This window comes from Misgurnus anguillicaudatus, chromosome 21 (genome assembly GCF_027580225.2).
Source record: "Misgurnus anguillicaudatus chromosome 21, ASM2758022v2, whole genome shotgun sequence".
Classification (NCBI taxonomy): Eukaryota; Metazoa; Chordata; class Actinopteri; order Cypriniformes; family Cobitidae; genus Misgurnus; species Misgurnus anguillicaudatus.
The window spans coordinates 9,370,334-9,384,508 of record NC_073357.2 but is presented as its reverse complement, the minus strand read 5'-3'; the positions used below and the strand labels follow the sequence as shown (position 1 = coordinate 9,384,508).

The 14,175-nt window shown below is 38.3% G+C and overlaps 1 protein-coding gene across 1 annotated transcript in view; it reads right to left on the bottom strand.

The window, feature by feature from the left end:
* The window catches only part of lrrk1 (leucine-rich repeat kinase 1), a 151,199-nt gene extending 138,640 nt beyond the window's left edge, over nt 1–12,559 (bottom strand). Inside the window, exons 1-2 of the mRNA XM_073858779.1 lie at nt 12,405–12,559; nt 9,565–9,728 (exon numbers count right to left, since the gene is read on the bottom strand). Of these exons, the coding sequence (XP_073714880.1) occupies nt 9,565–9,634 (70 nt within the window). The 5' untranslated portion in view covers nt 9,635–9,728; nt 12,405–12,559. The remainder of the gene's footprint in view (nt 1–9,564; nt 9,729–12,404) is intronic.
* Nucleotides 12,560–14,175: the final 1,616 nt, after the last annotated feature.

Sequence of the window (14,175 nt, the reverse complement as noted above, 5' to 3'; positions counted from 1 at the left end):
CCTGTCCCGTCCCATTCCTACGAAAAAACATCCAATCCCGTCCCGATCCCAGAAGAATGACTCCTATTCCCTCCCACTCCCGTGTTGTTGTTTTTTACCGGAATCTGTCAGTTACAGTAAAAAAAAATACAGTACAGATAACAGCATAGCACAGTTTATGTTACTTTATTGAACTGAAAGCAAACAATGCTCATTAAACACATTCAATTTACTGTAAATCATCCGTGCTATTGATGAGACTTAAAAGGACTGTATTTTAATATATTGCTGGGCCTATTATTATGTGGTAATCACTCCGGGGTGTCGGCCAGAACACAAGAAACAGACAAATAATTGGATTATGGGTGTTTAATTCACAGTTGCAGTAGACATGGTCATACAACCTCCATTAATATGCACTTCAGTATCTGTGTTTGTGTGGTTCTGCAACAACAAATAATAAACAAGAATAGAAGCCTTATGAAAGTATGTATTAATATACATTTGTTTAAATAACCAGCATAACAGCTGTAATTAAGTTCAAAATATGCAAAAGTATACAAGATACCGCGAAATGGCGTCATATGTTCTAAAACGTGACTAGCAATAATGCACATGTATCAGATAACACATACAGTAAATAACAATATCTATTTGTTAGAATTGTTAAATAACTGTATAAGTATTAGAACTATACAATCTCCAATATAAGGAAATAATACTGAATAGAGGGTTTTCACCGACGTCACGATCTGGGCGGTAACCAGGATGCGCGGCCATTGTGGAGGCAGAACTGAGCGGAGTACAATGGAGTATTGTGGGCTTTGGATACTTTAAGTGAATGTAGACATGTCTAAACAACAGAAAACACGTCCAAGATACAAAGGCATATAGGAAAGGACTTGGACCACAAGAAAAGGCATGATATTTCGAGAAATTACAATTTATAGGCGGTGCAGATCCTTACGAGTTAGCTACCTCTTCATTGGACCCATGACGACCCGGCGATTCTTTCTTCAGTTGCATATCCCGGTATAGTCAACTACCTGGTTTTCATGCCGAGCCATATGTCAATGTCAGCTTTATTTATATAGCAAATTTAAAATAGCCAGTGTCCTACCAAAGTGCTTTACAGTAAAATAAGCACACAGTAAAACAATAAAAGCAATAATTGTTTTTACAATTTACTATTAAAAATATTATTATCATTACAATAGAAACTTTGTTATGAGCAATTAAGCACACTGGCATTAAGGCATTGCAGCGCAAATTTTAGTTGTGTTTAGTACATTTTGTGCATACACTTAAAGTATACTTTTAAAAAGTACATATTAAACACTCTTTAAATAAAGCAGAACAAGTAAGTTAGAAGCATAATTGTTTTATACTGTATGTACATCAATCATATTTCTAATGCTACTCTTTTCTTGAGCTTTGCCAAACATAAGCGCCTCCTCTGATAATTTCTTGCATTCCTTTCCCTGGTTTTTAATAACTTTTGAAAGTCGATAATATTCCAAATGTTTTTCTCAAACTGTCCTAATGGTACAGCCTCAAACACGGCAATAATTAACAATTTTCCTTGACGACGTTCGGGATATACTTCAGTGCCTGTGCTCTGTTGTGATGCGGAGTGCCTCCAATATGGCGACTACCGCTCTGATGACGCGTCGTGAAAACCCTCTATAAATATGTACAAGATAAACTAACACAAATATAAATTGTGTACCATGACTATTAATGAGAAGATTCGCGCTATCTAACAGCTTCATTTACATGAATGATAACTGACAATATAACATAAAAGACGCGATAATCTTTGCTGCTAATTTAAAGACAAATAGAAAAAACTTACTATTCGGCACTGACGCACACAATAAAGCACAGAAACTATTCAAACAGCAGGAAATCTCTTCGCAACACAACTCTTGTCACACACTTATCTCTCCGTTTGATCAGAGCCGCACATAACTGAGCGCTGTTCCCTTTTCTCATAAGCGCTCAGGCTGCGTTGGAGAGCGTCACTATGCGCCAGGGAGGCGCATCCGTGAACATTCATGCAACCTTTTTTACACATGCAAACACACACACAGGCACGCACGCACACAATATATAACCAAAGTTTATTTATAGAAACTGCATATTTGTGTAAAAAGTTGGGTATCATAGTTTTATTGCGATCCCCGTCCCGCCCACTCCCGCTGACATTTTTTCCTGTCCCGTCCCAATCCCGTGATTAATAGTGATTTTGTGACCCGCGGGATTCCCGAAAAAATGTCAGCCTCTAGTCTGGAGCCCTGAGCGAGGAGGTTGAGTCATCCTGCAGCCATCCCATCTTGTTTGTTTTTTATATATATACTGTAGGCACGTATTAAGATATGCACTGATAAGGTGCTGGCAGCAGTTAAAACCTCTGCGAAATATGCTGACGTCGAGCCTCCACAACCTCGGTAGGCTATAGCTCAAATGTGAATTTGAAGTTGTATTGTTTCTATTAATTTATCTAATTCATCCATATGCACAAAAACAATAGGACCCTTTTGTCCCCTTTTTGTTTCATAGAGTAGATTAAGAGAACGAAAGTTGAAGGTTGAAAGTGCAGGCAGTGACAGTCAGACGCTTGAAGGAGTCAGATTGGTCGAGGGCGAGGCACTGTGTTTAAAAAAATACTTCTATACGTATTTTATACATTTATATGCATATTTACTTATATTAATAAAAATATGATTGGTTCAGTAACTTTAGTTTGAAATGCATAATCTTTTATTATTAAATAAAATAAAGAAAACTATTATTGGATAATCTAACTTTTATTGTACAGTATGAACTGAAGTATAAAATACTTCTATATTATACTTTTATATTATATAAATTTATTTATATGCATATGTACTTATATTAATATAATTGGTTCAGTTTGAAATTATATTATATATATAATTACAGAAAATACACGGAAGATGTATAACAGATATGTCCGAGATCATTTGATTTTGGTTTATTCACACTGCAAATGATTTCCCAGATTCTGTGTGTGCATTAACACAGATGCCACAAAGAACCCGAAAAGACACGTGACGTATTTTAAGGTCCTGCACTTTGTATTTTTTTTCTCTACAGCGTCTGAAGTTAGCTTATTATCTGTTATTGCGTTCTCCAGAAACCATTCACGTTCATTTTTGTTTGTGATAAGACTAAGGAGCGCGTGACGTGTCGTTCTAGTATGCTGGTGAATGATTTCCGAATCTTTGCTTCATTCCAGTTTGCAGACATTTCTCATTGTGAATGTTAATGTGCATTTAAAACCCCCATTTTAAAGAGCTAAACGATATTTGTTACGATGACGCGCATGCATTTTTGTTTATTATAAGCTCATATGAGCGCGTGATGCGCTATTTTTTTATGCTGCTGAATGATCTTAGCTTCAGCACTGATAGTGACGAGCTCCCTGATCTCAGTCCAGTTTCTCTTGTGAATGTTAATCTGCATGTAAACTCCTCATTTTAAAGAGCTGAACCATAACTTCATTGTTGGGTTGACCCTTGCGGCATTGTTTCTGCGTCTCATTCGCACAGAGGGCTTTCCTGGTATCTTAAGGCAATGTTTCTAGCTCCTCTTTCCGACAGCGATCCCAGAACATTTACAGGACGTGTTTGCGTTAACACAGAAGCCTGTCTGCCAAATTTTCTGAGTATTTTCTTGAAGTGCTTTATGTTTTAGGCATGTTTGTAACACAGAGCTTTCCATTTCCATTTATCCATTTTACAATCCAAATGCAATCTACTGTCACCTTAAGTAACCTCCAGTTGCCATGTATGTCGAAATGTCAGGTTCTGTGTGTTTGTCAGTTCACATTTGTCAGTGCGTCTGCTAGCATTGTTACATATTATGTGTGCCTGTCTGAATTAGCACTGTGTATACACTGCAAAAAAATGACTTTCTTGCCTGATAAACTGCTCTACAGAGCGTTTTTTACTACAATGTCTTAGACCATGACATGATCTACCGCAGCTTCTCTATGCGTTTCGAAAGGGAGGGGTGAGCTGTGGGCTGAACCGCTGATTGCAATTCAAATTCTTACCACTAGATGCTCCTAAAAATCTACACAGTGGACCTTTAATCTTAAATATTAAATCTACAGAATTTGGCTTTTAATTACACACACAATGCACACTTATGGAAGCTGTGTACATATAACACACAAGGGTATACAAACCATGCTGTAAATTAAACTTTTACAGTTAACTTTATACCGTGAGAGGAAATGAGATATAGAGACGCCAACACCTATCTCGACTGTCTGTTTCACTTCTTTGTTTTCTATATTTACCCTACAGACTGTGTACAGAAGTTCCTCGAACCACATCTGCACCAAAAAATTTCCTACCGCTATGACAAGGAAATTATATATAAATCACATGTAAAAACTGTTTCTGTGCCTTAGTAGATTTAACAAAAATAAAATGAGTAAACTGTATTACAATTTTAAATCCTTGTGCTTTGCATGGGACTGCATTTGGAGAATAAAATTTGAATTTAAATGCAATTTTATGTGTTTTTAACTTAAAAGAAAGACTTGTTAGTGTTTCATGTTCATTTATTTTCGAGATTTAGAAGAGTTTCTGTTTCTTCTTTAAGTTTTATAGTTACTATTGTTCCCTTTCAATACGGTTCACTTCGCATTGCGTCAGTTTGCTGACGCTATGGGGGAAACTCCTGTTTACACCGCGATTGAAGCCTATTGGTTAACGTCTGTAGAAAATACAGACCAATGACGTTTGAGGCCGTACTCACCTGTACCCGTACCCTGTCGCAAGCATGGCCGGCGTGTCTTCTATATGCTTTTCCTCCGGTGGCTCTGTTACCACAGGTCCTGCGGAGGATAAGAGAGACGAAATGCACGATATTCTGATCGCCCCGCTTTCGCACAATCAACCGTGGCTCTCCGACCTATGGCAGGTGATAACATCAGCACCATGGCCAATACCGCTGAGGAAAGACCTCCTATCTCAGGCGAGAGGGACGATTTGGCATCCACAGCCGGAGCTATGAAAACTACACGTTTGGTTTCTGAACGGCAACTGTCACGCCTTTCAAGACGAGTGTTAAATACTCTATCAGAAGCTAGGGCCCCATCTACCAGGCGCCTTTACGCTCAAAAGTGGTCTATTTTTTCTGATTGGTGCAGGACGAAAAACTTAAACCCAAACACCTGTGAAATGGAGCATATTCTCTCCTTTCTACAGGAAATGCTGGACAGTGGTCGCGCGCCCTCGACACTTAAAGTATATGTGGCGGCAATAACGGCGAATTACACCCTTATCGCCGGTCACACCGTGGGAAAACATGACCTTGTCATTAAATTTCTCAGAGGCGCTCGCAGACTAAACCCACCGTGACCTAACACAGTCCCGTCTTGGGATTTGTCCACGGTTTTGAAAGCGCTGCGCGGTTCCCCTTTCAAGCCCTTCGAGCAGGCTGACCTGCGCGCTCTCTCGTTTAACACCGCTCTCCTCCTGGCGTTGGCATCGGTTAAACGAGTGGGCGATTTACACGCGTTTTCATTTGACTCGTCGTCTCTGGAATTCGGTCCTAAAGTTAGTAAAGTGATCCTTAGACCGAGAGCGGGATACATTCCTAAAGTTTTGACCACGCCATATAGAGTTCAGGTGGTTTCACTTCTCGCCCTCCCGCCGGCGGATGAATGATGGGTTTATTCTTTTTCTTGATGAAAAACACAACAACAAAACGATCTTGCTTATATTTAACATCATATATGTATATTATAACAAAAACGAGTAAGCACGCGGCTTCTCCCATCGTCTGGTTGGTCAGCTCGCCTCGCACACTGACTGACAGAAATAAATGAAACCTGAGACCTGCTGCTCTGTGATGTGACGCGCGTTCAGCTCCGCTGAATTCAGGCAGCAGACACATTCAGTTTTTAGTGTTTGCTCTCTCAAACAAAACTAAATTATTTAATTACACTAAAATATCAACACGACGGTGAAAGACGGTGTCGCGGTGGGCAAGTTATCTAACCGGTGAGAGGCTGAAGCACCGGTAATCACCGTTTCACCGACTATCGCAGCAAGCCTATTCTGCCTCATACCGCAAGTCAGATCAGCTGTTCGTAACAGTCTTTAGGTATGCCGCTCACTGAACAGAGGCTATCTAAATGGATCTTTGAAGCCATTGCTTTAGCTTACGCCTCCCTGAATGAACATTGTCCAGTTGGTTTGAAAGCTCACTCCACGCGTGGTATGGCTTCATCATGGGCTTGGTCTACGGGGATTTCTATCTTTGACATTTGTAATGCGGCCGGCTGGTCCTCGCCGTCTATGTTTGTCAGAGGAACCGATTTTATAGCCTGGATGTCCCTGCCTTACAAGCACAGGTCTTATCGGCTTAATGTTCACGCGACTGCATTTCTGTATGCCTTCACGGTGCGCTGCGAGCTCACCGTCATGGCTACATATTAATAAATCAGGCACAACTCGCGGCGCGCTCAGGGAACCCGCCGTCTCGTGCTCTGTTATATATGCATCATGGTGCGTTTAGAAACTTCACTGTATGCGTATTACCTGTCTCATATATGGTGCTTTCACTTACGCTCGCTAGAGCTATGTACACGCTGGGTATAGGGCCACATACAGTGTCTCTCCGGTAAGGGCACCTCAGCTCGTTGTGTATGCACGGCGGGATGGGATTACGTTCCCCCATAGCGTCAGCAAACTGACGCAATGCGAAGTGAACCGTATTGAAAGGGAATGCTTAGGTTACTCACGTAACCCCGGTTCCCTGAAAAAACGGGAACGAAGCATTGCGTCGCTGGCCGTGCTACAAGCGAGTGTTATTCGGCTGCGCGCTTCAGTCGAATAATAATGAGCTCTTGACGTATTTCCCCGGGCTTATATAGGGATGTGTGCCACGCACCGCGCGGGCTCAAACGTAATTGGTCTGTATTTTCTACAGACGTTAACCAATAGGCTTCAATCGCGGAGTTAAACAGGAGTTTCCCCCATAGCGTCAGCAAACTGACGCAATGCTTCGTTCCCGTTATTTCAGGGAACCGGGGTTACGTGAGTAACCTAAGCGTTCAGAAGACTTTTGCTTGTGTATAGACTGCACTGTTAAACGTGACACTGGTTGACATTGAATTAATGTTATTGTCTTCTTTATTGACAAAGTCTGTTTATGTAAAGTTAATTACTGTAGTGCTTAGAATATATACATTTAGATTTTATTTCTGAGGTTATAGCCAGGACTAAATTTTACTAAGAACATAAAGTTCATAAAACTTAATTAAAATGAGTACAGGTTACTTGTAGCAAACCATAAATAAGTTACCTGTAGTTAATCTGAGTAATACTAGTTGGGGAGAACCAGGGGAAAGTAACTTGGGACAAAAGTAACAAAGTGATTTTCTCCGAGCCCTGACTACAGCATCTTTAGCACGCAACCATTGACAGAGCTGAAAAATATTGCGTTATTTCGTCACAGTTTTGCACGTGTAGGTCCGTAAATCTGTTTTTGACCATGATAAGAAAATTCCTAAAGAGATCATTTTTTTCTTATAACGCACTGTGTTTCTCATTTCATGTGTTACAATACAGGGGTGCGTTTCCCAAAAGCACCGTTAGCCAACGAACATCGTAAGTTCCATCGTTACTAACATCGTTCAACGATTTGGTGTTTCCTGAAACCATCGTTCAAACGAACATTCGCAAACTGCATCGCTAACTTGTGTCGTTGGAACGACAGCTCTTCACCTGTCGTTAGAAGCATTGTTCCTTGTTATTATCATATGTAGACTTACGTTGATCATGCTTTTGAACAAAATAAGCAAAAAACATGTAGTAGACTCTATATCTATCATTTTAAGTATATTACAATTTTATTTTACGTCTTTAAATTTGTAAAAAGAATGAAAGCGCTGCATTTGAAAACTGCGCATGTGCGAAGCACTATGAGCTTTAAGACCCTGGGGAATCCCTGGAAGGAGTGACGTAAGAGGGAACTTGTGAGTGAATTAAATATCTTGAAAATAAACAACAGATAACTAAATCACGATAGCAAAATCAGCCTTCCAATGCACTATATGTTATTTACAGCAATAATCTGACATTAAATCGATTTGCACAGATTATTTAGTACTTCACCTCCCACGTGACATCATCAACTATGTTGTCAAACCAACATCTTTCAAACGACGAATGTGCGACAAAGTAACTGTGCTTTCGGGAAACACTCGTGACAAGGTAGTTCATTTCTCCAACGATGCATCGTACTATGGTCGTTCAGCAACGAGTTACGTCGTTGTTTGGGAACACACCCCTGATCGATCTAAAGGTTATTTAGTGCTCTAACACATCCTGAAGTTTGACTTCTTAGAGTTTTTCAAAATAAAAGTTTAAATTTCAGGAGTTCCTGTCGGGATGAAAGTAACACTTGCTACTTTTGTCCCGCTGCTAATAATGTTGCATTATGTTGAAAATATATATTTTTTTATTTAATTTAATTTTATAGTTTTAATATTGTTGAAAAAGTTATTTATTCTCAACAATTCAAGTTTTTACTGTTGGGATGCTTTTGAAACATTTGATAAAATGTAATTTAATTATTCTTTGCAAAGATAAACAAAATATGTTTGCAGTTACATATTAACAAGGCCATAGTTATGTATATTTAATAAAAACAAGTTTAATACAAAAATCTATCTTGTTCTGATGTGTTACTTTTGACCCACCTATGTGTTACTTTCGCCCCTGCTGACAGGGTCAAAAGTAACAATGCGCTACTTTATGTTCAAAGTTAAATTATACTGAAGTCGTTTTACATTTGTTCAAAAATCCACCTGGCATTGATAGACCACACTTGTGAGTTATTGACCACAGCAAAAATACATCTCTGTCGAAAACATTATCTTTTAAAATGACATTTTTCTGAAAATGGTACTGCTCTCCCCTACTATTAGTTAACTCAATTTGATTTTTTGTGTTTGTATTAAGTAATGTCACAGTGTTTACTATACTTAAAAAAGGCTGCAAGTTTACTCAACTTAAACCATCCAGTGCAGCCACTTGACTTACTTTTTATAACTTAGATCTAGGTGTTACTTTTTACAGTGTAGCTATACAAGATTATACTCCCAACAATGTCAATAAAGGTAGCTATTATTGAGTTCATTGATAAGAAAATATTTACCTTAAGATAGCTGTATGATTATGCAAAATGACTTAACTACCAGTTAGTGGATCACTACTGTATAAACACAGCCGACATGTTGGTTACAAAACAATGAGCATCTGAGTTTGCAACGGGTATCTTTACTTATTAATTATAATAACCTCAGTGTTTAGGGCTTAAAATTGTGGGTTTGTGATGGATGCAATTAAACTTTGGCTTCAATTTAATGAACAAATTATTATTTAACTGTATCTGAAGCGTGATGTGCAATATTTAAAAGAACAACCAAAAATGTCTTCTAAAGAAAACATCTGCAAATACTTTTTTTTAAATTTACCATTATAAGTTTTGATGAATCTATCGGGAAAAAAATGGATAAAAATTGAAGGTTCTTACCAGCTTGTTCATCCATTCTGTTGCTGGTACCTTCTGGATCTACAGTGGCTCCCACGTACCAGTACGACATGTTTCAGGCTCCAGCGTGTCAGTTAGATCATATCATCATTGAAGAAATCTGATGTGCCATTTTTGATTCCCAGACATCCGTTCATTCATTTGGTCTTAAAAACAAAGTTCAAAGAAACTATAAAGTTGCAACCAAGTCAAAAGCATGCTCTAAAAAAAACATGAAAACAATGCAACTTTTTTTATCCCATTTCCTTCCAACCACCTGGCTGGGTAGGGCTTATTTTCACACCAGAAATAAGTCATTTATCAGTCTCACCAAAATAAAATTTCCAAGAATGTTTTCATATTGACCCTGAATATTAAAACACCACAAATGGCAACAAAAAAAGACATCTGTTGTGTTCTCATGTAGTTCCTCAAACATTCATTGCAGCCAGTCTTCATTATAGCATCAATTTACATGTTTGCTTTCCATTTATAAGCTCTAGACTTCAAGCAATCCATACACCAACTGTCCATTTGACCAATTGTTATAGACGTCTGTCACCAACCACAAGAGACCAATGTTTCCAGCAAAACCCTTTTCCAGTGCTGAGCTAAATGACTCATTTTTCCTTGGCCTTAGGCCAGCGGTCACTATGTTACAAACAAAACAGGCTTTATTTCACCAGTTATAGCAGTCGCATGGACTACACTGGTACGACTATGCACATGTTACATCAGCAGTAGCCTAAAATAAACCCTAATCATTTACCATGACTCACTTTGTACAGTATAACACCAACATTATCTTCTGTCAGATTCATATTTACATCTGTTGAGAATTAACATGTTTATAAATCGTGTAGGCTACTATTTTTGGAAGTCTAATCTTAGCCTACAGTCGGCATGGCCTGGTTACCGGTTTTAAGGAATACCAAGGTTTCCATGGTATGAGCTGTGTTTACACAAAATTAATAAAATCATTAAGTAATGTAATTACTGTGATGTTTACATTTGATATATTACAAAAATATTTTTTGAAAGAATATTATAATTTAAAGCCTTTATTTTCACCTGGCATACATGTTGTTTGTTGCTTAAAAATAAAATGTATTGTGTCCAATTGAAAATTTGTTTGTAAACACATTTTTGCTTAAGGTTATCATACCTCCAAAATATCATACCATGCCTACCATGGTATTATCATCAAATACCATCACTGAACTGATTACGTTTCTGTAAGGACATATATTATCATCATTTACATCTACAAAAGTCAAGTAAATCAGGGCTCGAGACTAACTTTTTTCACTGGTTGCATTTTTGCGCCTTTTTCTTAGGTGCACCGGAACAAAAGTTAGGTGCACCCAACACTTTGACCACATCGCATTTAATGCCACAGTTTTACAAGCAGCCAACCCTGTTAACCCGCACGAGGACGCTGGCATCCTAAAAAGTTATTTATTTACATGAACTCAAAGTTACTGTTAGTGTAAATATACTTACCTCAAAAAACTATACGGCATTAAAAAGCGTTACGACTTAAGATTCAGTTCTTGACCTTTATTTTATTCAGAAAATCCTATAGTGACTATAATGTCTTTATTTTTGTCAGGAGTTATGAATTTGTATTTAATTTTTAAGTATGACCCTCAGTCGCTGTCATTGAGAAAAATCCTAATTGGTTGCACTTTCGAGCCCTGTAAATGGCAAAATAATAAGTACATAAAAACTATGGGGTGGTTTCCCAGACAGGGTTTAGATTAAGCCAGGACTTAGTTATATTTGGACATTTAAGTAGTTTTTAAAAAAAACACATTACTGGTGTTTATCTTGAAACAAAACAATGGCACTGATATATTTTAAGATATGTCATTGCAAGCTGTTTCAGTTAAGACACCTTGATATACCTTAGTCTGGGACTAGGCTTAAGCCCTGTTTGGGAAACTCCCCCTTAATAACCTAACTGCTTAAAATGGTCAATAAATGGTCGCTAGTTGTCACTGGGGCAGTACACATTTGCACCTAAAGAGCTCATATTAGTACCTCAGAGGTTCATACTACTAGTACTAGGATTTAAAGGATATTGCTTCAGTGACTGTTAGGGGTCATTTTTTTCTTACAGTGTGGTTTGTAGTAACCACATTTTTATTATTTATGACTGTCAAAACTACGGTTTTACTACAGTAACTATTGTTCAACCATGGTTTTTGTAACAAAACCATGCATATTATGTAGTAACCATATTATTTCTGTTTAACTGTAGTAAAACCATTTTTAATTTTCGTGAGGTGGAAGTTACCACACATTTACTACAGTAAATATTTCTTAGGGCAGATTAATTTTTCTTACTGTAACATGCGTTGGTAGATTTCTTAAGTGTATACAAGAAAGAAAGCATTGAAGCATTCCCAACATTATTGCCCGGAATGGATATACATACACTTACCTGAATATTAAGTAATGTAAGCCTCATACATAAATAATCTGAAGTATTAAATGTAAATAGTATAAAGTTTTAAACAAACATACAAAACACTTATTTTATAATTACACTGTGCAATATGACTTTAAATCTGAGGTATTAGTTACATTCCCCGTTTCATCTTTCCTGTGACAACTATCCACGTACCTAACCTATTTGTTTAGGTATATTACAGCGACGTTTCTAAATCTCACAGACACAAACAAAAAGACCCTCAACACTGCACCCGTGACGCGTCAAATAATGAACGCTCCGAAAAAATGAATGAAGCTCTTTGCAGTGCGCGCTTGCGCGACGAGTGCTGCAGGTTTGTTTACAGTCAATTCAACAAGATAAAGATAAGAATGATTTGGATACCTACCGCATTGCTGGATAAATGTGATGGAAAACTCTATACTGACGGAGCGCGACTTATTAATGCTTTCGATTTGATCTGCGCTGCGCAAAATCCAAGTCACAGATTTCTACTTCCTGCTCTCGCATGGCTAACTTTTCTGAACACACAGGCGCGCGCGCGAGCAAACAGGCACGCGCAGCCTCCGGAGGTCGCATATGCAGGATACAGTACGTCATCAAACCTGGTTTATTTAAGTTAACTGAGCATTACATTCGCAAATCATAGTCATATTACAACAATTTACGATTAACTAAGAATAATAGTCAACTTTTTAATTGTTAATATTCTGAAATAAGACAGTCTTGATGACGTATGCATCCTGCAAATGCGCCCTACTGTATGGAGGCTGCAGCCTTCGGATTGAGAATCGGCCTCAGACACAGTTCGCATAAACACACACACACATAAAAACAGACACATACAAAAACACACACTTCTTCACACATGACTGCCCTTACAAACAGCTGAAGATAGAGGTTCTTCTCAACTTAAGATGGCTAGAGGTTTTTTTTCTGTAGGCCTACATTTAGCTTTTGTGAAAGTGACTTGTGAGAAACATCACAATCAGTCTGTCAAGGGCCAGCTATACTATTGTAGACTACAGGCAGAAATAGAACAAAAGCTAGAGCAGAAGTGAAAACCAGAAAAGAGAAAGATTTTTTTTAGCTATAGTATGTTTATGGCTATGTGTTTGCAGATGAGATGTGTCCTTGGTTGTTTCTTGAAGGAGGTCTCCTCTACCAAAAAGGAACAAAAAGGGTGAAGGCTAGCAAACTTTCTGCATTTTTTGTGACAAAATGTAACTGAGCTTTTCTTATTCGCTTACCATATAAGATCCAGTGAAAGTCCTGAATTTGATACAGATGGATACAGGTAGCCAACAGAAAATAGGAAGGGTGTTATTTTAGCTACTCTCTAAAAACAAACGGTGCTATATAGCACCAAAAGTGATTCTTTGCTCGTAATCATAGAAGAACCGTTTTTAGTGCCATATAGCACCGGTGAAGCACCGGTGAAGCACCTGTGTAGAACCATATAGTGCTATGTAGAACCAAATGTGGTGCTATAGTGGTGCTATATGGCACCTATATGGTTCTACACAGGTGCTTCACCGGTGCTATATGGCACTAAAAACGGTTCTTCTATGATTACGATTCAAATCAACAGTTTTGGTTCTATATAGCACCGTTTGTTTTTTTAGAGTGTAAGATGTTATAGACTTGTTTCCCTATTCTACTAAGAGTTGCAGACAGAAGTTCTGTCGTGAAATGACAAGCTCTTCAACAAGAAGCTATGTGGCATACTCAGGAAAATATATAAATTATCAGTTATACTTCTCATCTTGACATAATTTCATAACAATTTCATCACTTCTTGCTTCTCAGCGTGTACAAAATTGAGTTTTTCCTTGGCTTTATTAATTTAAAGTTTGTTTAACTTCGTTATTTTCTTACCTCTCTCCAGTTTCACTACTGCAGCAAAGCTTCGGTGATGGAAACACATAGAATTGTGGGTAAGGTAAAATTACACCCATGGTGCTGGTTCCTGGACAGGGTTTATCCTACATCCCTGCTGAAAAAAACAGCATACCAAGACCAGCATATGTTGTGTTTTGGCGCTGGTTTGCTAGTGAACACCAGCTAAAGCTGCACCAAACCAGCATTTGCACCAGCATCCCATGCTGGTCATACCAGCAAGACCAGCTTATGTTGTGTTTTGGTGCTGGTATGGTGAC